This window comes from Apis mellifera, linkage group LG11 (assembly GCF_003254395.2).
Source record: "Apis mellifera strain DH4 linkage group LG11, Amel_HAv3.1, whole genome shotgun sequence".
Classification (NCBI taxonomy): domain Eukaryota; kingdom Metazoa; phylum Arthropoda; class Insecta; order Hymenoptera; family Apidae; genus Apis; species Apis mellifera.
This window is the reverse complement of record NC_037648.1, coordinates 851,641-878,177: the sequence shown is the minus strand read 5'-3', so window position 1 is coordinate 878,177 and position 26,537 is coordinate 851,641. Positions and strand designations below refer to the sequence as shown.

Here is a 26,537-nt window from a genome sequence, read left to right as displayed (position 1 = left end):
ATCTAACTAATCGTCAAAATAGAAATAAAATATATGTGGTAAAGAAAATTAAGAAACAAAAAAAAAAAAAACAAAAAGAAAGATTGATCAGAGGAAATTAGGCAACGATCAAGAATATAACAATTAACACTGAGCCCATTTGCGTTGCGGTGGCTAGCGGCAGTGGCAGGGTCAGAGGAAGGCGCCGCAGGGGGCTTGGTGGGGTTGGTGCGTTGAGGGGTGGGGGTAGTGGTGGCCTTGGAAGGGGTGACGCCGGGATGCCCTCGCGTTGGTACACACTACTGGCGCTGCCCTTCCCCGACCAGCACCTGGGGCGCCGCGATTTGACGGCACGTCGCAGCACCGATCATCCTTACTCCTTTGGTCTCTCGGCGGCCCATCGCGCTGGATACTTTTCTAATCCATCCCTCTAGTTTTTTTTCTTTTTTTTTTTCCTCTTTCTCTCTTTTTCTCTTTGTTTCATGTTTACCTCCTGTGTATAGATATACATATATATACATATATATATATAGTCCACCATTATTGCCCTCACCCTCCACGCAACCACCGCCCACCACTACATCAACCATCACCACGTACCACTACAACCGCCATGCGCCACCCTCGCGAGTGATTACTAGTCAAGGTAAACGAGCAATGTTTGTAATGAGCACAAATATTTATATAGCGATAGCTCGTTCACCAAGTCTCACTCTGTGAGTGAGTACTTCAATGCTTCACTTCCGGGTGCACGTGATGCAGCGTTTGTGCACTTCCTCATCGAGGTCCCTGTGGCTTGGTTTGTACGTACCACAGTTGTTCGTAGCACAGTAGTTTTGAAATAGGGCACAGAATGAAGAGGAATTGCTGCCACAATTATTTTTACTTGCAATTGTTTACAACTTGTATCTTGTGATCTGTTATAATTAAAAATTGACAGATTATAATGTAATTAGAAATGAATTAAGAGAAATGGTGAAATTGAAAAGTAAAATTATAATAATGTAGATTAAATTTAAACGTATGATTTAATATTTTTATTTTTATAGAATAGTTTAGCTACTTAAAATAATAGTTACTAAAATTAGTTACTAAAATTATGGGATCAATCAAGAGATTAAGTATTAAGAGATAGTATAAATATTATTGCGTATCTATATTTTATATCTAAATCTTTCTTACTTTTTCTATCTTCAAACTGGTGATGGTGTTACAACTTATTTGCTTCAATTACACTTGGCTAGAATATTGTCCAAACACATATATACATTTCACAAAGATAATATAAAAAAATCTGAAGGTCATATCGATAATGCATTTACACCGCTTAAAGAAAAACAAAAAAAAAGAAATATAAAAAGAACAGAATCCTTATTTTTAATATGAATTAATAAACAATTGTTAATGTATTTACACAGAAATCGTGGTAGAAGCAGCAAGCATTATCGGCACCGTGCATCTCCTGATTGCAACACCGTGGCCAGCTTTGGAAGCAGTTCGTCCGAAAGTCGAGGAGGTTTGAACCGATACTACCGTCAAGCTTGGGAGAATCTGCATGAGACGGCTGGTCATAAGACCAATCATCCTCCTCTTCGTCGTAAGGAGACCCTGGATGAACCAGGATATCGAGAAAATTACCGTGGTAACAACACCGAGAGAGATGGTTCGGAATTAGTTGTGAGCGATGTAGCCACGTATCCCACCAGCAAGCACGCCAGCATCTCCGACAAGAAACGCCATCATCATCATCATCATCATCACCACGGTAACTCTACGCCTGAGTGGAGGCAGTCCCAGTCCCATCATAGATATTGAGTACCGGATCTGTTATTTAAGATCCTATATTTTTTTCTTGAGATTTTCAGTGAATCGATAACTGTGACGAGTTGCTGCGATTAGATCATGAGTAAGCGATTTTTTAATGTTTTACAAATGGTAATACAATGAGGAATAATGATGGTTTATATTGAGAAATAAATGGAGTATGCAATGCTGTAATATTTTTATCAATGTGATTTTTAAATTTAAATAAGTGTAATACTTTTGTTTGAATTTTAATTTTTATTTTAATTTTATTTTCTGGATAGTTACATGTGATAATATTTGTATGTACAAATTAAAAATTGATAGATTATTTTGAGATAGATAATTGAAATTCAAAGTTTGTAACTAAAAAAACTTTTTTTTTTTTATATATAAAATTAGCATTTACATAATAGCATAAAGCACTCATAATGCCATCATTTATGAAATTGTAATTCCAATTTGTAACTCCAAGTAGAATTTAAAGGAACGTGGTGAATCAGACGTTGTGTAGGAGAATTTTAAAACGTGATTGATAGATAAAAATGTTTATCGTTTTATTATACAGTAAATCATTTACAAATATCTTGTTAATGTAAATATCGTATACTACAGTAGCGTAAGTTAATGATGCAAGTTGTGAATAAGAAGGATCATAAGTTGATCAAAGGATATGCCAAAAAAATGAGAATAATATATATATATATTTATATATATATATATAATTACCGATTAAACAAATTCTAATATAAATTATTGTATGAATGTTTAATTACAATATTAAGAATGGTATTAATTTACAAAAATCATACTCGATAAGATTAATATCTGTTATGGGTATTTTGGCCTCGTCTTAAAAAGATTAAATAAATTTCTCATAATAAACCGACATTTAAAGATGATATCGTTAAGGAAAGGCCGACGTTATCCATTTCAGAAACAAAATTTATTTAGATACGGTGCTCGTTCTAGAACAAGCTACGTGTAAAACGTTATGTAAAATTTGTTCTATATATATTTTAATTAATTATTTATATTTAGTATTATTTTAACAAGTTAAACATTTTTTCCCATATTCGTCTGGAATAAAACATACATAATTAATAAATAGTATGTATTTATTTGTTGACTGATATAAGATATATTCATAATAAGTTGTACATGTATTTATTTAATATATCAATAATCACAAGAAATTGTAATAGTGCCATTATGGGCAAATTTGTTTAATTGTAACTATACATATATTCTTGTGGTTTAATATAAAGATAATACATACAAAATAGTAAACATTATATCACAAATAACTTGTTATATACGTAAATAATTACTTTTAGTTTTAATAAATGCACCATTTATTTGAATTAAAAATATTTATATAGCATGATTGCTTTACAGAAGTTTATAAAGAACGAATTCAAATTGTTTAAAAACTTACTTAAATAAACTTAATTCTTGTAATCATTATTGTTTCATTAAAAAAAAAAAATAATAGGAAATCTAATTGTTATTATTATATAAATATGTGTATCACATAAAACAAAAAAAATATATCACATTTAATTACGTAACCATTGACTAATGAGATTTTCGATTTTTACTCTGGCAGTTTTTAATTGAGGTGGATCATCTTTGGAAGATGGATACATGTTAGCACAATGAGCAGTACCTGTGAGTCATAAACTTTAATTAATTTTCAATATTGAATAAAAATTAGAAAATAAAAAATACGTATTAATATTTATGCACCATTGATATAAATAACAGGCATTTGTGGATTCGATGATTTCGTAAGTCCCAAAACATGCCAAGGATCAATTGATCCATGTACAAATACTACATTTGTAACTTGTAAATTTAATGCTCCATATAAAATATTTGTTCTATTTATTGCCGAATTCAGTAAATGAATATTGTATCTATGGAAGTATAAAAATGTTTTAATTTTATATAGCTAATGATAATTAAAAATATATTTATCTTTCAAACCTTGGGCCAAACACATCAATACATTGTTGCACAAAGAAATCTATTGGGAATGTTTCGCTAAATAATTTTGGACGTGCTGTGGAAGTTTGAAAGAATCCAAACTCTGTACACGTCTGATACATCCATTGTCGTCCTAAAAAGTATAATATAAAAAGTTATAATTATAAAATATAATAACTAAAAACATAAAATTACCAATAATACTTTTAAAAAAATATTGCATTACCTCCTTCTGCTTCTTCACTAGCCCAAGTTACATTTCGAAGTTTATGAATCATTTTATTATATGTATAATCCAAACATTTCTCTTTTGATGCATTCAATATTTTAGTGCTTAAAATTGCAAGTCTATCTATGGCAATACCCAAGCTATCATTCGTTAAAATATCACAAGCGCTTTCGATAGTCAAATTAGCCATTGCGGAATTATTACGATTATCTTTATTATATTGTACAATACCAGCAAAATTACTCGCTAACGTTTCGTACAAATTAGAAATATCATTACGTTTAGTATATCCAGAATCAATAGGATCACATAAACTGCAAGTAAAAATTTTTCAATAATAAAATATATATTTATATTGATAAATAAGAAATTCAATTTCTACTTACACAAATTTTTTAACTATTCCTTGTTGACCGATCGGATGACGTAACATTATGTGAAATTGTTTATTTGCTTCTACTATTGTATTCACACATGCTTCAGAATATTGTTTGAGAGCATTTTCAACAATAATATAATATTCTATAAAGTATAGTTATTAATATAAAATACGTTTCATAATAAATATTATGCTTACCTTGAAAGTCAATTTCTGCTAATAAAGGGCCACTTGCAGAAACAGCTCCATGTAATAAATGAGGATATTTAGAACGCAACCATGCAGCTAATGATCCAGCATATGACCCTCCAAATGCAATCCATTTAGTATCATTTGATAATTTATAATCAATATTCATAATTTCTATAAAGTAAGCTAAATCTGCAAGTGCTTGTTGTGAGGAAAGATATTTTAAATTTTTCACACTAAGATCTCTATAAATATCAAAAATATTGTATTATAATTTAAAATGTGTAAAATTTTAAATTGTAAACAATATTACATACGAAGTAGGATGACTTTTTCCATAAAAACGATGTTCTACTTGAAAGCATAATGCTCCAAATTGTTTAGCATATTCAATCCATTGACCTTTTACCATCCATTTAGCAGTTGCTGTACTTTCACCACTTATCATTAAAAATACAGGTCCTCCTTTTTTATAGTATTCTCCATTTATAAAATATCTCTATAAAAGTAATTAAAAAATTTTAAATATAAATATAATATAAAGAATATATAATTTATTTGAATTACAAATTTAAGAATTTTGAATATGAATATATATGTATATATTTTTATATTACCTGTTGCCAAACACGTGCATCAGTTGGATCAAAATGATCTAAAAACTGTGTAAACCATTGTTCGTTTGGAAGTTTATAATTTTCAGATAAAATTGGAGCACCTAGATTGCCATATTTACTTCGACCTCTCATAAATATTTGCCATGATATACTATTATTTATTAAGCTAATAAAGAATAACAGATATAGAAACTGATACATTCTATATCAAATCTGGATTAATTATCTTATTCTATGATAAATTCTGAAAAAATAAAAATTAGATTTGTTATTTATATTATATAAAAAAATAATTGTAAATATTATTTTATTAATTTTATGTTTTAATAGATTTAAAAATAATGAAAAGTATTATCTTATATATTAAAAGAATTATATTTTTATTAGACTGTCATAAATGAAACGTACAACAATAATAAAAGAAAAACAGTACAAATATTAATTGTACTCTATTACAAATAGAATACAAATTAGCAGTATTGTCTTCTAGAATGTCGTAAATAAAACACAAAAAGAAAGGAAGATAGTGAAAATAATAGAAAATAGTGAAAAAGGATAAATATAAAATAAGAATTACAGACCAACGCAATCTTTTGAAATATCTTTCAAAGATATCTTTCAAAAGTATTTAAAAGATGACGCTGATCCTCAATTCTTACTTTATCTTATTTTGCTTTTGAAAAAATATCTTTGGTAGTTAAAAGATGGCATTAATTGTTAGTTTTGATTTTATTTCTGTACTTTTTCTATTATTTTCTGTTCTTTGCTTGCATGTTTCATTTGTTGCATTGATTTCAATATTTTTATCCTATCTCTGTCCTTCTCCTACTATTTGCTTTTTTGTTTACATACATGTTTCATCTAAATAAAATTATTTTTTGTCTATGTTATAATTTATTACTTTGTAAATAAGTAAATAATTTAATTCACATTGAATATTCTTTTTTATAGTACCATCTCTAAAATAATTTTTGACGCAGTATAAATTACATTTTATTATAGGTTATAGATAAAAATTGTTTTTTATAAACATAATCCATATTTTTATAAAAAAATTAATAGAAATAAAATTTCAGATATTATTTATTTATATAACATAAAAAAATAGAATTATTATTTGTACTAAAACATAAATTTTTTCATATTTATTATATTCAAGTATTATAATTTTTTATAATAATCTCAAAATTAATTTTTTAGTATTTCAACATTAATTATTTTATTGAATATTAATTATTTTTATAATATTTTATAATATTTTATGTATTGTATTGATTTAAAATATTAAATATAGTTTACAATGTTTTAAATTAATCACGTGATATATATATATATATATATATATATATATATATGTTTTTAAATATCTTAAAAATTATTTATTAGTCCATATTAATTAAGAAAATATTAGAAATAATATTAATAAAAAATCATTATCGAATATTGACAAAATAAAAATAAATGCTTATTCTATCTGACAATGTTTTATAACTATATTTTTTAAATAATTTATTTGATTTTTTAAAAAAGTTACAATTTAGAATTGTTTTCATAGAAAAACAAAAAAGTAAAAATATGTAAATATGTTTTTTTTTATATTCATATATATATATATATATATATATATATATATATATATATATATAAGTATATACAATTATTGTTCATAATAAAATCTAAAATCAATAAAATGTGATATATAACAACAGAATTTAAAATTAGAATCGAATCTTAGGTAAAAAATATAAAACATTAAAAATTATAACAAGATTAACAAGATTATCATTTATAGTACTTACATATGTAAGTATTTTTATCTATCTCAAATAAGTTAGTATAATGTGCAGATTAAAGTTACTTAATTGTAAAACTTTTCTACCGAATTCTCATTAAGAATTATTATTATTAAAAAATAAGTAATATTTTTGCGAAAAATATTGATTAATAAAAAAATTATTTATTGTACTTACAGAATGTACTTTATATTTACGAAGAAATAATGATATTGCGGTCGATGTAACATTTGACAATTAAACTTAAAGAATAAAGATAAATACGTTTATCTTCAAGTAATAATAATTTATCGTGAAGTAAACGAATTGAAAAAATATTGACTTATTGTTGCCGACAAAGATTTTAGAAACATTATATGTATTGCGTATAACCTCTTTTGTTGTTTAATTCATTGAAGGTAAGTATGAAATTAAACATTTAATTTATTATATTTTTTTTTCACTATAATTACATTTGTTTATTTTATTATCTTATTTTTTTGATTTTATTTTATTTTCATATTTTTTGTAAATTTATATATGAAATATATATTTTTTTTATATAAAAATTTTGAAATTTGAAATTTATATAAAAATAATTTTTTTTAATTAATATATAGATATTCTTTATTTATTTTACTTTTCATTATTTTATATATATTTCATTTATATATTTAATCATGTTATATAATTTTTTGATATTATATATTAAATAATTTAAGTGAATTTATTTATTACAGATTGTTACATTAATTGAATTAAAATGAAGTTTGCAGAACATCTATCTGCTCATATTACGCCTGAATGGCGTAAACAATATATTAGTTATGAGGTAAAATAAATTAATATGAAAAATTAAGATATCAATATTTTATTTCAAATTTATAGAAATATAATTTTATTAAAACTATTAATCAATATGATTGATAATTCTTTTTGGATCAATAGGAAATGAAGGCTATGCTGTATACTGCAGTAGAAGAAGCACCATCAGCTGAAAGTGTTGAACCAGAAGTTATATCTCGACATTTTGCTTCTTTTGATGAAGTGTTTTTTACATTTTGTGATCGTGAATTAAAGAAAATCAATACATTTTATTCTGGTAAGAGAGTTTTGTTAAGATTAAATATATATGAATTATATATAAATTAAATCAAATTAATGAAAATTTATTAATTATATTTATTAACAACAAAATATTTTATATTTAATATTTATTTTATATATATTTTTATATATTTTATATATATAGAAAAGTTAGCAGAAGCTACACGTAAATATGCAGCTCTTCAAAATGAATTGAAAACAGCACTAGAATTACAACAAGGTGGAGGAAAAAATAAGGGGAAAGTGATTGCTAAACCTCATTTACCAACAAGAAAGTTGAGAGAATTGAAACTTGCATTCTCAGAATTTTATTTATCTCTTATACTTCTTCAAAATTATCAAAATCTTAATTACACTGGTTTTCGAAAGATTCTTAAAAAACATGACAAGGTATATCAGAAGAGAGATTCTGTTAGTTATCATTCCATTAATTCATACTTAATTTTTTTTGTATTTCTCTAGGTTTACAGGTTCATTTAAACAATAATGAAAAAAATAAGGAAAGAACTAATACTTATTTTAAAGTCCCTTATCCTATTAAACACAAGTAAAAACTCAGCACACCTCATACATTGTAGCAACTTGTATTTTTTATATATACAAGATGTAATATTGTTTTTATTTCTATTTTCAGTTATTGTCTGTAGATAGTGGATCAAAATGGAGGGTCGAATGTGTAGAAACTTCACATTTCTATACATCAAAAGATATAGACAAACTCATACAAGATACAGAAACTACAGTAACAAATGACTTAGAAGGTGGAGATAGACAACGTGCTATGAAACGTTTACGCGTTCCACCTTTAGGAGAACATCAAAGTCCATGGACCACATTTAAGGTTGGATTATTCTCTGGTAGTTTCATTGTCCTATTCGTAACAGTTGTACTTTCAGGTAATAACAAAAATTATATAAATAATTATATAAATTATATAAATTAAATTATATAAATAATTAATTATAACTATTTTCTTTATTTTATTTTTAGCTATATTTCACGATGGCGGAGAAAACTTAAAAATTGCATTTAGATTATATCGTGGACCTCTACTTATTATACAATTTTTATTTCTTATTGGTGTAAATGTTTATGGATGGCGATCGTCTGGTGTGAACCATGTATTGATATTTGAATTAGATCCACGAAATCATTTATCTGAACAACATCTTATGGAATTAGCTGCAGTTCTTGGAGTTATATGGACTCTTAGTTTATTAAGCTTTTTGTACAGTGCTAGTTTAAGCATTCCACCATACGTAAATCCGTTAGTTTTAGTTTGTATCATGTTAGCATTTTTATTAAATCCGTTAAAAATGTTCCGCCATGAAGCACGATTTTGGCTATTAAAAATAATCGTAAGTTGTATTAATATAACGTAGTGTAAAAAATTGCAATTAATAAAAATTCAAATTTTATTTTATTTTTATTTTTAGGGAAGAGTTTTAATATCGCCATTCGCATATGTAAATTTCGCTGATTTTTGGTTGGCAGATCAATTAAACAGTATGGCCACAGCGTTATTAGATTTCCATTTTTTAGCGTGTTTTTATATTACCAATGGAAATTGGTTAGAGGCAGGAGATTCAACGCAATGTATGTCTGGATCCTTAATTGTTAGACCTATTGTTAATTGTCTACCTGCATGGTTTCGTTTTGCACAATGTATTCGACGATATCGTGATTCCAAAGAAGCATTTCCACATTTAGCTAATGCTGGCAAATATTCAACAACATTCCTTGTTGTAATATGTAATACTATGTGTGCTTATCGTGCTGGTAAGGACGATTTTTTTATATTATTAATCATATTTTAACAAAAAGATAAAAAAAATAATAATTTTAGTGGAATATCAAACTCGTTGGGAAAATCCATGGTTATGGCTTTGGATTATTAGTTGCATTGTCAATTCAATTTATTCAGTAACTTGGGATTTGAAAATGGATTGGGGTTTGTTAGATAGCAATGCTGGTGAAAATAAATTTTTACGCGAAGAAGTTGTATATTCAGCAGCTGTATGTAAATAAAGTTATTGTCTAGTTTTTCTTCATTATTGAAACATTTATTACATATAATATTTCTTCTAGGGATTCTATTATTTTGCTATAATTGAAGATTTTATATTGAGATTTGCATGGATTGCGAGTTTTGTTCTTATCGAATGTGAATATGTATCCAGTGATTTAATGACATCTATAGTAGCACCTCTAGAAGTTTTTAGGTAAGACTTTAGTTTTATTTTATCAATTAATAAATATTTAATTATTTCATTATGTAATTAATTTTCACTAAATATTTATATTATCAATTAGTTTATAAAAATATATTTTTATTTTAAGGCGGTTCGTTTGGAATTTTTTTCGATTGGAAAACGAACATTTAAATAATTGTGGTAAATTTCGCGCTGTTCGTGATATATCGATAGCACCGATAGAAAGTTCTGATCAGACACAAATTTTGCGCATGATGGATGAAGAAAATGGTGTACTTAATAGAGGTAAACGCAAAGTTGGTGGTAAAAGACAAGCTAATACCAAAGAAGATAAACGAACATTACTCAAAGAAGAAACGATTGATATAGATATATCAAATGCTAGTTGAAATTAATTCAATTTTTTTATTCATTGGAAGTTTAAAAAAATATTGTACTAAATTCGTTGCAGTTTTTATAAGAATTTAGTTAGAACAAATGCAAATCGAACTTTATAAAAGATTAATATTTTTTTCATTTATCAAAATTGAAGATTGTAAGGCTAAACTAAACAAGTGCCTTATATATAATATGTTTAAAATATTTCTTTATTCTTTATTATAAATTATTAAGCAAATTTAATAATTTAATGTTATGATAGCATATTACATATGTCTTCCATAAAACTATTTTGGCACTTACTATATAATTTATTGCTAATAAATTCGTTTAAAAAATGAAAAATTAACGAAAATATTTAATTAATATTTAAAATAGATAATATATTTAAAGAAAGCAAATTATTTTATTAGCAATATATATGTTAATAATATTTATTATATAGTCTTCAATTTTGATTAATAAATATAAAGTTCTATGCTTATTTAGAAAATGTATAAAGTGTATAATAGAAATTTATAGTTGTATATAGTAGTGAATTATATTTAGAAACAGGATTGTCGCTTCAATATGTACACATTCATGTTGATGCAACAAATAATATAGTCTATTTACAAATTAGTACTATAATTTTAAGCATATAAAAACCGCTCATTATTTGATATTTGATATAATATGATAATATCTATAATTATTTTCAAATAGAAAAAATAATATGTGAATTAATAGTGAATCAGCAGAAAATATATACTGCACAACTTATAAAGCAATTATACTTGAATTAATTTCATTTAATACTTATTTAATATTAAAGATTATCTTTAATATTAATAAGTATTATTTTTAATTATCTATCTTTGTGATAAAATATTGATTTATTTTTATGCTACGTAATACAACAAGAGCTTATATATAGATAAATGCAAAAAAAAAAAGTAATTTGATACATGCAAATTTTATTTAAGCAAAATAGAAGATAATAAATAGATATTCAATATTAGGTATTAAGTACTTAAGATTGTGTATACCGTGGCATTTTTATAAAAATATTTACACTCTCAATTTATATTCTAGAATATTGAAAATATATCCATATATTTATCAAAATTACTTTTAAAATAAATATCGATAAAAGTAATAAAAATGGTAACTTTGATATAAATTCTTAATATTAATAACGATATTAATGAATTATATTTATTATTTGATAAAAAATAAAAATTACATTCAAAAAATTATCTATATAAAAGGAAAGAAATAAAGAATGCCGATAATCTTATTTCTTCATTTAAAGAACTTAATATTTTATATTGCTTTAATCTCGTTCATATATTAAGTATTCCAATGATTGTGATGCTTTTATGTATGTATTTTTATATATTTTGTTATAGAAATAATAATGAAAACGGAATGGATAATAATAATAAAGAAAACTTACTCTTATTAAAAAAATAGAGATATTTTTATATTTCGTATACAAAATATATGCTAGTTATATATCTTTTTTGAAAGACGCGCAATATATGCCATATGTGATTACAAGTAATCTTAAGTAACTTGTAGTGAATTTAATTGTAAATAATACTAGTATTTAAAATATTTACATTAAAAAAATACTGAACAAATATTTAAAAAAAGTATATTGTATTTTTTATTTTACTATTTGGGAATAATAATTATATTCAATAATGTGTTTTATTTTTTAAATTTATTTTTTCATAACAATACATGATATACATTATATATACACGATAAAGTTCGCATTGAATTAATTTCGAGTATTAACATATAATTGTACAATAAAGTGGCGATATTACACATCACTTATAACATTTCATAAACTAAATTATAAAAAAAGACAATAATTACAAATGATTCAAATGACTTTATGCATTAAATACCTATTTTAATATCAGGTATCTAGAAGTTTATTATTAATGTAATAGAATCTTATTCCAAAAACTATTTTAAATATTTTAATGTATTTTATCTTAATTCTTTGAAATTCTATATTGAAATTGGTTTAATATATTTTTATATTAATTATTTTAAATTCTTTTATTTTTTTAAATATGATAAAATTTTTTAAAAACTAATTTCAATATTTATATAGATTGTTTTGATTTATATATGTATTTATTAATAAAATAAAATATGTTATTCCTTGCAAAAAAACTTCAATACCTTAAGAAAGAAATAGAAAATTAAATAACTTGTAATGAATTTAATTGCATTTTTTTTGTATATTTTACAAATCTAGCAAATGTAAAATTTGTAAAATGTTTTTAAAAATCTATTGTATTTATTCTTGTAATCATATAAGTATATATTAAAAAAATAAGTAAACAACTTTGGCAGTATAAAAATTGGCAGTTTAAAAATTAGTTTTTTTAATTATTAGATAAAATACAAAATATTAACAATTCTTATGTTTATTAATGATTCTTTTAAAAATTCTTATGTATTAAAAATAAATTTATATCTTTATATATAATATTTTGAAATATTATAATTTACCTTTGGAATTATTGTATAACAAATATTCAAAACTATATATTGTTATTCTTTCAAAACTGGATTTTTTCTCCTTAAAATATATATCATTTTTTAATGAATAATATACAACAATATGAATAACAATTAGTATAAAATAGCATAAGAAATAAATAAATTTATTAATTTTTAAAATCTCATTAAATATAATCATTTTTATACAATTAAAAATACAGCATATATATCTATTTTTTATTTCAAGAATTTCATTATAATTTCCAATTATGAAAAGTGAATAATTAATATCTACAACAGCAATTAAAATTGCAATGCGTATTGTGAATACTAGTAATGATGTAAATTAATACAACAAAATTATAGAAATAAAGCCTCGAGTGTTTAAATTGTTTCATATATATAGTATATATATATATTCAAATGATACAAAACTTTTCTTTTAATGCTAAATTATATACATTTACATGCGTAAATGCATAAGGATTTTTTTTGCATTGATCATAAAAATAACTCGAAATAATTTGAAAACATCACATTTTTAAGAAGTTTTCGCGGTACCAATTTCACTGCCATGACTACTGGAGGCTTTAGATTTCCTTTCTGGATCCATGGCAATTGAAATGAACTCTTCTGAGATTTTTTTATCCAATCCTGTATATGTTTGAGCTAAATCTACTTGATCTTCTCCTATAGAAGACATTCTTTTCGGGGATTCCGATTTTCTTTCAGTTTGCCTCTTTCTTTCCATGGTATCTTCAGTTATGTGGCGTTTTTGTTTTGATCGAATCTTTTAACAATTAAAAAAAACTTTGCATTATCTTTTTTTTCTTATTTATAATACATATTTTATATTTGTAATTAATTATATATATAATTAATGTAATATATATATTTAGATTTTATTACGAAATAATTAGAATCGATATTGAATATAATAATGATTATTTAAAAGATGGATTGAGAATAAATGAATATTAAGAATACGTACAATTTGTGATGGTGCACGAGCAGCGTATGGCATATGCGGTAACATAGGAACGGCACCATAAGCTGGACTAGCTATTGGCAAAGGTCCAGTAGGCACAAATCCTCCAGGAAATTTTGCAGGTGCCCCAGAGATTGCGTATGGTGACTATAATAAAACAAAATTTATCATGACTATTACTGTTATTATTATTTTATTTTTTTAATTTTTCTTTGTCTAAGATTTTTTTATTCATCAAATTTATTAATTACTAATATTTTATTTTATATATATTAACATCTTTTTATTTGAATTATTTAAATATTAATCAAAACATCTATATTTATCAAATAAAATTTATGTATTAAAATAGCCATAAAATATATTCACTCAATTCATTCTAAATTTTCAATTCATCATTCTATTAGAAATCAATTTTTCTTTAATTAATCTCTTTAATTATTATTGAATAAAACAACATTCATACATCATTAAATAAAATCTAGCAAGAAAAATAACATAAAATATATTTACTGTATCTATTTTAAATTTCTTAGATATCAATTTCTCTTTAATTAACTTATCTATAACTTAACTATTCTAATAATCAAAATAATATGAAACACATTCTTCATTCTCTATTAATATTTCATGATTAAACAACCTTTTCTATTCAACTATCCATTTATCAAACAAACAATCTTATATCTTCTCAAGAAACAAAATTCAACAACCAGAGAACAAACATACCATACATTCCTTGCAGAAACCAATCACAACCATCCACTACAAGAATTTCTCAGGCATTCTGACCGCAAACACGTACTATGCCTCAAGCATCCTTCGCTCAAAGAGGAATCCGAAAAGCTATGAGAGAAGAAGTTGGCTGGCTTTATCCTCCTGACACAGAAATGCTTGCAACGAGCTCGTGCATCACCGAAATGTAGGCACAAAGATCGCCTGAAGCTAAGACTCGACGAGTTTCTCTCAACGTTCGTCGTCTAAACTTTCTAGCTCATGTGTCACTGACCTATCCCTTCCAGTTCCTACGTCGAGCCGTAGTAGTCGAGAACGAAGGGTCGTGGGATAAGATCAGGCCTCACCTGGATCATCGGATGTATCGGTAACATCGGCTGCACTACGTAAATCGGTTGATTCTTCGGCACATGATTCTGCGCCGTGACCCACTGATGAACCATGTTGCGTGTCTTCAGTCGCCCGTCGCTTGCAATTTCGTCGACATTGTTTGCTCGAAGGCATCCGCATAGTTTGGGGGTTAAGGTTAAGCAAATGTAACCAGAAACCAATAATTCGGCCACACTAGCTACCAATAATCCAATGCTAGCCAATATACCTGCCCAGGTACCTTCTACTTCTGCTGCGTCTCCATCTTCATTCTTTAACAATTGAGGTTATTTTATTTTATTTTTCAAATTAATGTACATATTATATATATGTATACATATATTGTATTAATTATACAATTAATATTTTGTAATGAATAATACATAAATGAACAATATGTTGTAATAATTTGTTCATTTATAATGTATATTATTATATAAACAAAGAGTTTTTGGTGAGAAAGTATAATTTCACTTTTTCCGGAAATAAGATAAAGACAAGAAATAATACATAACATTATTTATTTATCTAGAAAGTTTTGTTATGAATTTCCAAATATTATTGAATATTTATAATATATATAATAATCTCAATTAAAGATTGAAACGTATAATTTAAATAATATTTGAATAATATATGGAAATATTTATCTTGCAGCTTCTAACATTTGACACTCTCTTGTGCTATCATTTTCATCTCCTATTGTTCTTTAACCTACTCATATTTCAACTACCAAGTATTATTATAAATAATAAGATTTAAATTAAATATAAATATAATATTGTTGCTAAAGATATATATATATATATAGTTGGTATTACTTCAAAGTGATACTATTTTAAAAATCGAATATAAATATAGATACAAGATACCTATATCTACTTCAGAAGACTTTCTCCTACCAAACAGTTGAACGAAGTATATCCGTCAAAGTCTATTTACTTTGACCTAAGAAAAGTAACATCGTTACTTTTACTTGTGTAACTTCATATTATAGGATATTTAAATTTTTTATTTTCTATATTTTATATATTAATATTATATACTTTTAATTACTGCTTAAATAATTTAATATATTTTTTTTTTATAATATTTTATCTTGAAAACTTTTTTTTGTTTTTGTTTTAGAAAATTTAGCCAGATAAAATTCTCTCTTGTTAAAAAATTAAAATATAATCATTTTAATCCGTTATTATTTTCTTCGACATTCATGAAATATATTTGTAAATTCAGATTACTGCATAGCAAAATATTTTGTAATAGATCATTGACCGGAAGAGGCGCGTTTCACCGCGTTCAAGATTCAGAGGCAGAGAGGCAATTTGTGAAATTTCACGATGCCCTGACCGCGTTTTAGCCTTGGCATTGGAAACTTTCTCTGACGGTCAAACGGTTCCAACGGCCCTGTTCTGGTTGGTCTGAGACGCCAAAACCCGTCGATCTGATCGGTGAACGAGAAAATGATCAAGAACGAATTTGGGCCACCAATACCGCCGCTTACTAATTGAGTTTTAAGTAAGTACAGCTCGTAATAATATGAACTAAAATAAAAAATTACATATATTATATATAATTGATCTTGAGATAAAATGAGCTTATTTTTTTAATTATTTTAGGAATAAAAGTAAATAAAATAATATTTCAAATAAAATTTGGCTGATAATTGCTAATTCAAAGATCATACCAGTTTTTCATTTATATGAAAAATTTTTTAATAATCCCTATGGATTCTATTTTCTGTACGTATAAGCAGTAAATACCCAATGACAGCTCGAGTAATAATTTCCTGATGAAGTCACCGTTAGCTTCATGGAATAGGCACGCGCCAATAAAATTTCTCCAGGTATTGAATTATATTTATCGCTAATGATTGATCGTAATTGATACCTTCATCAGTTATAATATATATCTTCATCGATTGCTAATGAAATCCGAGAAGTGTAAATTTTTCTTATCATATGAGGATGAATTATATAAGACATCTTGAAAAGTAAATAAAATTGAAAATATATAATTGTTATAATAATTTCATTATGATTATTTATCAGCTTTAAAAGAATCTCTGAAACAAGAGAAAGAATGATTATAGAAATTCTTAAGTTCTAAATCTTAATCTTCTAAAACTCGATTAATTTATAGGTTAATTTTTTTAAATCTCTTTTCAGATACAAGTATGAATGTACGATATACAACAATGTTAAGAAGAAAAAAGGAATGCATAGAAAAAAAGAATAAAAAAACTAGTGAAAGTGCAGACAATACGTACCGGAACAGTGAGCAAGGTCACTTCCGGTGTTCTCTGGGAGTCCCTGACAATAGCAGTCAAGGCCGTGATTGCAGCCATATTCGAAAGGGCAAGGGCAATGAGGCTCGCTGCAAGGTGAGCCGTGGAAAAGCTGGAATTCGTTTTGCTCGTTGACGTTGCAAGTGTTGCTACGACACCGAACGCTCCTGCGGCAAGTGCACCCGCACCTGCCCACAATCCTGCACCGGAACCTCCTAATGCAGCGCCATGGACCAATACCAGGATACCAAACACTACAAGTACTACACCTATAATATAAAATTTTTAAGATAATAGTTATTGAAAATAATATTCAAAGTATAAATTGAAAAATTTATAATGTAAAAAATAATCTTTAGAGAAGAAATATTTGAAAATCTTTAATTTCTTTTTTTTTTGTCATTCTAGGTATATTATGTATGTTGCAACAGAATCATGAAGTTAGTGGAACTTACAATTGAAATTTAATGAGGATCATTTTTGTTGTGAATTGAATTTATCAATTGTAGGAATGAAGTATAAATAATAAGAAAGTATAAATATAAAATGGATACACAAATGGATTTATATGAATATAATAATAATTATGTTCATTTTAATATCACCAGAGAACATGGAATAACAATGAACTACAGCATGGTAATTCTCTACGGTTTGCAAATCTGTGGAAGGAGTTACACAAGTATGACTTTCTAAGTGAAATGTTTTCACTTTTACACCGATTTCTATGCAGTTTGGAGAAATGTTTGCTGCTCAGTGGCCAGTCAGTGAAAATTCGTATATATTTTATTTATAGAATTTTAAAACAATCAAGATACCACGCGAAAGTAGAAATCACCACTAACAACTCTGTATTCATCTTACTTGTTCATGAATTATAATTTCAGACAAATTTTTTGCTTTCTTAACATTATCTCTTGTAATTATTAGAATAATTTTAAAAAATTATGGACTATATTCTTTACATAATGAACTCTAAATATAATAGAATATATTTAAATAAAGAAATATGTAATACTTACTGTTTGTTACATATTTATTATTCATGAACAAAAGTTGTATTTTATTATCATGATTTTTTTAAAATATAAAATGTAAACATCTTTTCTGTTTTATTGGAATTAATTAAAGTATTTCAAGAAGTGTTTGGAAAAAAATATGCGTCATCAAGGACGATAACGACGAATGAACTTGTAAGGATAATATACATATTAACATAAATTTAAATAGTAATCGCCGTCAAATATCATATTTAATTAATAGGAATTCGCTATCCAGTTGAAATTGAAATGTCTGGTAAACACGTTTGCTGTGAATCCGTGATGTTATTAATTAAATTAATTCCAATGAAACAGGTTTTCGCGGTCATTATTGCGAAATAATGTCAATTGTTTTTTAAGTATCAGATATATCTTTATCTAATATTATTAACTGAGAATAGTATTGATATGCAAATGAAATTTAATTAACTATTAAATAATGTATTATTAAGTAATGTATTTAAAATTATTTTGAATTAAATTAAATTGCAGAAATTTATTTATCTTTTTATTATTTATTTCTATTCAAACAATCCTATCATATAAAAAATTTAATACAAATTCTCTACAAAATGTATTTTAATGAGAGAAACAAAACAAAACAAAATAAAATAAAATTTAAAATTTTATAGAAAAGAAAAGATATTACTTACAAAATAATAAAAATAACAAGAAATATATAAAATTACAGAAAATTTCCTACCTAAAAGCAATTGGCCACAAGAAGTGAACATCAGAATAGTTGATTCATCCTTCGACTCCTTGTTCTTCAGCTTCTGTCGATCGTCCGTCGTGCTTGTCACGGTTCGGGGCTGTTGCCGTTGTTGCTTCTCAGAAATAAGGATTTCCTTCGAATGTTTGGACTCGAGGCAACTTTCTGGCTTCGAATCGGATGCGTTCGAGTCCTTCGAGTCCTTCGAATTCTTTGAATTATTCGAATCCTGACTTCTAACAGTCGAGTCGAGTGCGATCGCCGCGTTCTCCATACTTTTTTTTTTTTTTTCTTTTCTTTTTTCTTTTAGGCGTTCTAATACATCACTGTACACACCCGTTCCTTCCTGCTTCTTCGTTCAATCATTTATTTTTTTCTCTCTCATGAATTCTTTCTTTCCTTTTTATTTATTAAAGCAATATATAAATCATTCATTGAAGAGAAGATTTCTTCTCAATCTGGTTCCTTTTCTTTTTTTTTTTTATTTAACTCTTTCCTCTTCCTTCCTTAAAAAAGAATTTATCATTAATAGAAGATTCCTTTCTTAGCTCATTTTTTTTCTTTATTTATTCTTGTTCTTTAATTCTTTTTTTTTTTTACCTTCTTTCTTTTATTTTATGTAAATTTTTTTCAAAACTTGTATGTAATTTGAATTTCAGATACGTTTGAACGCATACTGTTTTCCTTTCTCTTCTGACTTTTTACTTTAATTTATTTGTGTTTAACCGAACGAATAGGATAGATCGTTCTATTAGAGAATTCTTGAGAATTGATTAGTATAATAAATTTATTTTTAAGCGGATAGAAATATCTGTTTTTTCTCTCTCTCTCTTTTCTTTCTTTCTTTCTTTTTTTTATTTATTCAAATTTTTAAGTAAAGGTCAATAGACGCTCAAGTACGTTGATCCGGTTAACACAGTCCGTTGAATCCCAACGATCTGTAAGTATAAGCAAGCAATATTGTGTTGATAATCCATGTTCAATAACGATCGAAATTATTATTCGTTTCTATTATATAATCCCATTGTGATGTAATATTTTATTATTATAAATACGATTTCAATATGAAACTTGGTACCTGTGAAGCAATAAAATCAACTTCAAGATTGGAAAATATGTTATGTAGTATAAAAATATATCTTCTGTTAATTTTATATCCCTATATTTTAACGAAATAATTTTAAGGGATTATTATTATACATGATATTTGATATAAATAGAAAAAAAAAAGAAATTTCTTTATTTTTTAAATGAGCATTTTTGATTATGTATTGTTTTTTTATTTTTAGTTTTTAATCTTATACACTATTGATGGAATGCATTTTGTCGATAAAATAAACGATTTAAAATTTTTTAAAAATCAACGCCATCTCGCGTTTGGATCACCGAAGCTCCGACTTATTACTAGCATAGCAGAACGCGCAAGGAGGTATGCGAATTCGCGTGACGTCACAGACAAGGAGAGCAATATTGCGAGAAAAGGACGGAGAGCATTTCCCGCCACGCTATACGGAAAATTCATTAATTACTCGTTTTCCACTGAAAATTTCCGCACATTTGAGCTCGCATCTTGAAGCTAGAAGTCTAAACAAATTTCTCGTATCAATTTTAATGCGAAATTCTCTTTGATTAATTATTTATTAGCGATTAACTTCCTCTATGGTCTCTAATGCGTCTCAAGACGCCATATTGAAAATTTATTAATTATAATTATTCATCTTCTAATAAAAATTTCTACATTTTTAAGTTCGTAACTTAAAGATGGATCTTCGAACGAGTTTCTCTTATTAATTTTTATGTAAAATTCCTTCTAATTAATTATTTATTAACGATTATTACTATGAATATTTCAGATGCAAATCTCTATTCCGTAAGATAAACAATTATATTATTCGTTTAAACGCGAGCAAAATTATAAATAAAATTTATACACGAAAATAGAGGGAAGAGCAACGTTTCAAACGTATATAATTATATTTAGAAATAAATCCTATATTGATGAAAAATTAACGAAAAATCTATCGCGTATCGATGATGTCAATTTTACACGAAATATTAATCGTTAATAAATAATCAATGGAAGCGAAAATTATGTTAAAAATTGATACGAGAAACTTGTCTATGGTTCTATCTTCGAGATCCAAGCTTAAAAGTGCGTAAATTTTGCGTGAAAAATTAGTTATTAATAAATTTTCCACGTAGCGTCAAAATGGCGGAAACATTCTCTGTCCTTCTCGCACAATATTATTTTCCTTGTCTTCTTGTGACGTCACGCGAATTCGCATACCTCCTTGCACATCCTGCTATGCTAGTAACAAGTCGGAGCTTCGGTGATCCAAACGCTAGATGGCACTGATCTTCAAAAATTTTATAAGAATCAATTTATAAGAAAAACATCCCGTTTCAAAAAGTTCATAAGATCAAAGAATTAGCAGCAGATTAATCATAAATTATTTAAATGAGAATATATGATATACGTAAAGAGAAATAATAAAGAGATAATATTCTTGGAAGGATATAATGTATTCGAGGAATATTTTATACGTGTTTATATAAATAAATTTACACAACGCATACATAGTATATTTTTTTATTTTTTTATTTATTAACATTTTACTAGCTAATAGCTTTTGATTATAGATAAATCATTTTAATCAGATTTCAAATTAAGAAAATATATCGATATATTAAAAATGAATAAGTTATATCGATTTAATTATTGAATATATTAACAAAACAAAGAAAAAATTAAAAAAAAATTATTATAATTTTTACAAAAATTTTACAATTTCAAAGGTATGCTTAATGTAATCTCGTTGTTGAATTAATTAATTTATCCGAAAAGGAAACGAAGAAAAATAAGTTTATAAAATAAATAAAAAATTATTCTTCTTTATATACTACTCGAACGATAAACATTTTGCAGATATCATTTGTAATATAGCATGTAATATAACATTATGTACAAAGCTAAAGCAATAAGAGATAACGGTCTATGATCTTTTATATCCCTGCTAAATTGTGTGTAATATTCAGGTAAAATTTATTATCGTTAATAAATGTGCATAATGTGTTCTTTGGTCAACCCAAAATTATGTATAGTTTTTATATTTTCAGATATGGATAATGGACAGGACTGGAAAAAAGAGAGGAAATAAAAAATGATTCTTATGATATTTTTTTTCAAAAATGCCATTTCAGCAGTATTTATAAATTGATTATTGTGTCTTAAATGGAAATGAAAAAAAAGAAGATTTAAAATCCTGAGTAAAAAAAAACCATAATATTTTATTCATATTTTAATATATTTGATATATATATTAACAAAAAATTTTACCACTAAAATTCTCAATTTTATATTAGGAGAATATGGTCTGAAAAGAAAGGACAAAGGAAATTTTTCTTAAAATTTAAAGAAAAAATTTTTATGCATGTAATTAGAATCTTGGTTAATTTTGTTATTTTATGTCAAGAATATTTAGATTTAAGGAATATCATTTTTTTTTTTTTACTAATATTAAATAATGTTTCAGGTAAAAGTTGAACGATTTCAAGGAAAGTACATTCTGAACAAGAAAAATATGATGTCTGTAAATCAAGTACAGTTAAGATGAACAGTCCGGAAAAATTCTGTGGTTCACGATGTGCAGCGACCTTGAAGTAACTAATATGTAAGTTTGTCCTTCTTCCGTGGTTAAACAGGAAACATTTTAAAGAAAGAAACTTTTTATACTTCATGAATCCAATATTTATTTATCAATTAGTAAGTTGAGTAAAATTAGTCAAACTTACAAAAAAAAAGAAAAAATTATAAAAACTTTATTTTTTAATAACATTTAAAATAAAAAATAAAATGTAATTTCTAAAATAGAAAATTTTATAACTCATTTATTTCTTCCTATTAAATTTCACTTGTATTCAATGATAAATAGACTGTAAAATGTTTATGTAAATTAAATTTCTTATCAATATAATTAAAAAAATGAAATTTAAATAAAAATTTTTATTTTTAATTAAAATAATTTAAAATTACAAGAAGGAGTTACTTTTTCATATAATATACACTTTATTTTTATAGTTTTATATATTTATAATTTTGAAATAATGAACAAATTACAAATATAAATAAAATGAAAGTTTTCAAAGTTGTATTATTGTATTAAACTATTATTAAATACCATTAACAAGTATTTTATTTTAAGAATCTGATATATTTTGTCTATTGCACGCTTTTTAATTTTTTCTAAATGCATAAATATCCGCATGGATTAATAAGAAATATGAGATATGATTCATCAAACAACTCTCTTTTACCAGCCAATCTAATTTTACTATTTAATGATAAACATTAATATTTTTCATCTGTGATGATTCACAATTTCTCAAATCTTTCTAATACGCACAATTAATTGTCCAATTAACTATCTTCAACCTACTTTCATGCATGAATTTTTTTATAAAAATTCTAAAAAAAATATCACAAATATTTTATGTGATATTGTTTCATAAAATTGTTTCACGAGTCATTGAAGTAAATTTTTTTCCTCATCTTAAATAATATTATTTAAATAATAATAATAGTTAATATACGTTTGATCTAAAAATTCCTTGTACATAATTATTATTATCTTTTACTCTATTTCATTAGTTATCCTTTATTCTTTCACTAAAATATTTAATAAAAAATCATTTATTTTATTTTATTTGCAAACAATTTTATTTCAAATAAATTTATCGCGTTTCAAGTTTAATTATATCTTTTTATTATTTGTTATTTTTATTTCAGATAAAACCTATCCACTGGATGAATATTTCACGGTAGACGAAACCGCGATTGGTGTGTACGGTAAATTTCTGACCGGAAAAGAATCCTCGGCGCTTGTGTGCGCGCGCATCAAGCCGAGGAATCACAATGAATTGCGAGCAAACACGCATAGTGAGCTGTCGACGGTGTCTGTTAAACGTTACAATTGTTATGCGATAATATACGAATCAGTCGAAGGGATAAAGTGTTTCCTTTATTCACCTGTACTGTAAGCGATATTTCTACTGGACGACATACAAGAACTTTCACACGTAAATGCGCAGCTTTACAGTTACGTTGTTAACTATACACGCTTGTTTTGCTATATGGCGGCTAGCCGCTTGAAGGTAGGCACGATTTACCATAGATTGAGTCGTTCGCATTAATTTGAATGAGAAATCCACGCGTAATTGCGGTATAATTGTTTGTTTGAAATGCGTTGAAATATTTGAGAAGATTGGAATCGAAGTTCTACGAGAAAATGGATTTTTCACGTAGAAATGGAATTCTTGCGTAATTGGACAGAGGATCGCAAACGTTGTTATTATTTTACGATTTTTGTTACGATTTATTTTTTAAATGCTGAAATATCGAAAAGATTGAAGTAAAATTAGAAATTTTGTATAATTATGCAGAAAAATGCAAAAATATCGTTGAAATCATTCTGATTTCATTATTTTTCTATAACTTTCAAATAAATAAGGAAGACGCAATTGTATATCCGTGTTTCAATAGGAAATAAATATGATTGTGAAAAAAACTTCCTTGTAAAAAAAGTTTTATGTGAAAATTTCCTTTGAAAAGATGTTACAATATAATAATTTTTTATTATGATCATATTCATGCAATTCTCTCAATAAATTGTAGAGAAAAGAAATTGGGTCTATGATTTATTAGGATTTTTTTTTTTATCATATAGAATGATTAACATACAAATATAAATTTTCTTCTAAAATAATTCACACATTTAATTAGAGAGAGACAAAGTCATCTCAATTCATCCAAATAATTACTTTTCAAATATTTTCTCACATAATCTCATTATTAACTCGAAGAAAAATTATTTATACACAATTAGAAATCCCTTTTGGAATAATTTCTATCAACCTTTCACCAAATTACCGTAAGAAAAAAAAGGATTGCTCAACAGCCAAAGTCTAACCTATGTTTCAACGTATCTCACTTAATTCCATTATCGAACTAGAACAAATTCATGCAAAGATACGCATCTTTCTCAGAATAACTCGTATAAACCTTTCACCAAATTACAAGAAAAATTGTACCAGAACCAAACTGAATAATCTTTAAAGATTTTTTCATCGAAGATCCGTCAGTGAAATCTTTTCTTTCATACACGGTGAACATTTTTATTATTAGAACACTTAAAAAAACTTTCTTCGACCGGCAAACTCGAGTATCTCACGCGATCTTGTTTTTTAAATAAAAAGTTCAACAATTATTTATGATTTGCATCATTCTTTGATAATTTGAAAAATATCTCAATTATGATAATGTTCTATTTTTTAAATCAAAATTTTTCTATATCAAAATTATCTATAACTCTACATATATAATTGTTTCTATACAGATAAGAATTAATATTAAATTAATTTCTCAAATCATCTAATCATATTTCATCTTCTATAATGAATCTCATAAAAAAAGTTCCCAGATGAAACATTCTCTAACCATAAAATCTTACAGAATAATAACTTTCTAATAACATTTCTTTCTAATAACATTTTCAACAATGTTTTCAGATGAAATATCTCTCAGCTACAGCAATATCTTCTCTGATATTAATATCCTCTCACATGTTCAATAAATATTCCTAACAAAAATTTCTCTTGCAATATTACAGGTAAGATTATATATAATATACATAGATAATATACACTTAAACAATAGAACACATAATAAAAACATTTTGTCCAAATCAATTAATCAATATTAATTTTGTTAAAGAGATACTACTAGCACATCAAGAAAAAAATATCTTTCCCAAAGAACAAAGGCGAAAAATCTGGGTCTGTATCCTGCGGTTTTATTACAATATCGTGAACTTGCCAGGTCGCAGCCGTGCTGTGTCTTAGAATGGTCGAATAAATAAACATACCAGGTCGTAGTTTGTCACGTTCTCTCCTTTGATCATCACATCATGATCAAGCCGCACAACGTCGCCGCGCACATTTCACTAATGGAAGAACGTCGCACGTCGCACTTTTGTAAAACCTGGTCCAAATCGCGGCCAGATAACACGGTAAGACACTTTTTCGAGAAGCAAAGACACGGAAATTCACGATCACTTTGTTGCACGACCGGCTACTCGTGCATCCGATCGGTGACTGGAGTGTTGGACTCGCACGCCACTGCTACTCTCCTCGAGCCTTTCTCCGTCTCTCTTTCTTCCTTTGCATCGTGGAACACTGATCACACCGCCCC

General features: G+C 26.0%; 4 protein-coding genes and 1 long non-coding RNA gene across 11 annotated transcripts in view; 3 read left to right on the top strand and 2 right to left on the bottom strand.

Moving 5' to 3' along the window:
- LOC411888 overlaps positions 1–3,262 on the top strand; it is a 29,323-nt gene extending 26,061 nt beyond the window's left edge. For all 5 annotated transcript variants that reach the window (XM_026443596.1, XM_006558047.3, XM_006558045.3 and 2 more), the window contains one exon: positions 1,398–3,262. In XM_026443596.1, the coding sequence (XP_026299381.1) occupies positions 1,398–1,794 (397 nt within the window). In that variant the 3' untranslated portion in view covers positions 1,795–3,262. The remainder of the gene's footprint in view (positions 1–1,397) is intronic.
- LOC411889 (putative serine protease K12H4.7) lies at positions 2,883–7,344 on the bottom strand. 2 transcript variants are annotated; one of them, XM_006558044.3, is made up of 9 exons: positions 7,156–7,344; positions 5,186–5,429; positions 4,886–5,067; positions 4,578–4,813; positions 4,387–4,522; positions 3,998–4,314; positions 3,772–3,904; positions 3,532–3,701; positions 2,883–3,451 (listed from the first exon to the last, which is right to left on the bottom strand). In XM_006558044.3, the coding sequence occupies exons 2-9, from the start codon at positions 5,384–5,386 to the stop codon at positions 3,342–3,344; spliced, it is 1,485 nt and encodes a 494-aa protein (XP_006558107.2). In that variant the 5' UTR covers positions 5,387–5,429; positions 7,156–7,344; the 3' UTR covers positions 2,883–3,341. The 2 variants fall into 2 exon arrangements, with proteins under 2 accessions (XP_006558107.2, XP_395356.4); XM_395356.7 differs by lacking the exon at positions 7,156–7,344 and adding an exon at positions 5,594–5,737.
- LOC551795 (xenotropic and polytropic retrovirus receptor 1 homolog) lies at positions 7,238–11,590 on the top strand. The gene is made up of 10 exons (XM_624180.6): positions 7,238–7,376; positions 7,698–7,789; positions 7,906–8,059; positions 8,210–8,454; positions 8,699–8,960; positions 9,055–9,422; positions 9,501–9,843; positions 9,911–10,080; positions 10,153–10,286; positions 10,405–11,590. Exons 2-10 carry the CDS (start codon positions 7,721–7,723, stop codon positions 10,664–10,666), a joined length of 2,007 nt encoding a protein of 668 aa, XP_624183.1. The 5' UTR covers positions 7,238–7,376; positions 7,698–7,720; the 3' UTR covers positions 10,667–11,590.
- A 1,722-nt stretch (positions 11,591–13,312) lies between these two features.
- Positions 13,313–26,499, bottom strand: LOC100576157. Its single transcript, XM_026444073.1, has 7 exons — positions 26,212–26,499; positions 19,892–20,229; positions 19,283–19,797; positions 17,522–17,808; positions 15,234–15,527; positions 14,155–14,298; positions 13,313–13,953 (listed from the first exon to the last, which is right to left on the bottom strand). Exons 3-7 carry the CDS (start codon positions 19,563–19,565, stop codon positions 13,705–13,707), a joined length of 1,257 nt encoding a protein of 418 aa, XP_026299858.1. The 5' UTR covers positions 19,566–19,797; positions 19,892–20,229; positions 26,212–26,499; the 3' UTR covers positions 13,313–13,704.
- Positions 22,751–26,205, top strand: LOC107965241. Of its 2 annotated transcripts, XR_003305806.1 has the most exons (4): positions 22,751–22,962; positions 24,078–24,442; positions 25,856–25,956; positions 26,061–26,205. It is a non-coding gene; the product is annotated as an uncharacterized LOC107965241 (long non-coding RNA). The 2 variants fall into 2 exon arrangements; XR_003305805.1 differs by lacking the exon at positions 22,751–22,962 and having other exon boundaries at positions 23,818–24,442.
- Positions 26,500–26,537: the final 38 nt, after the last annotated feature.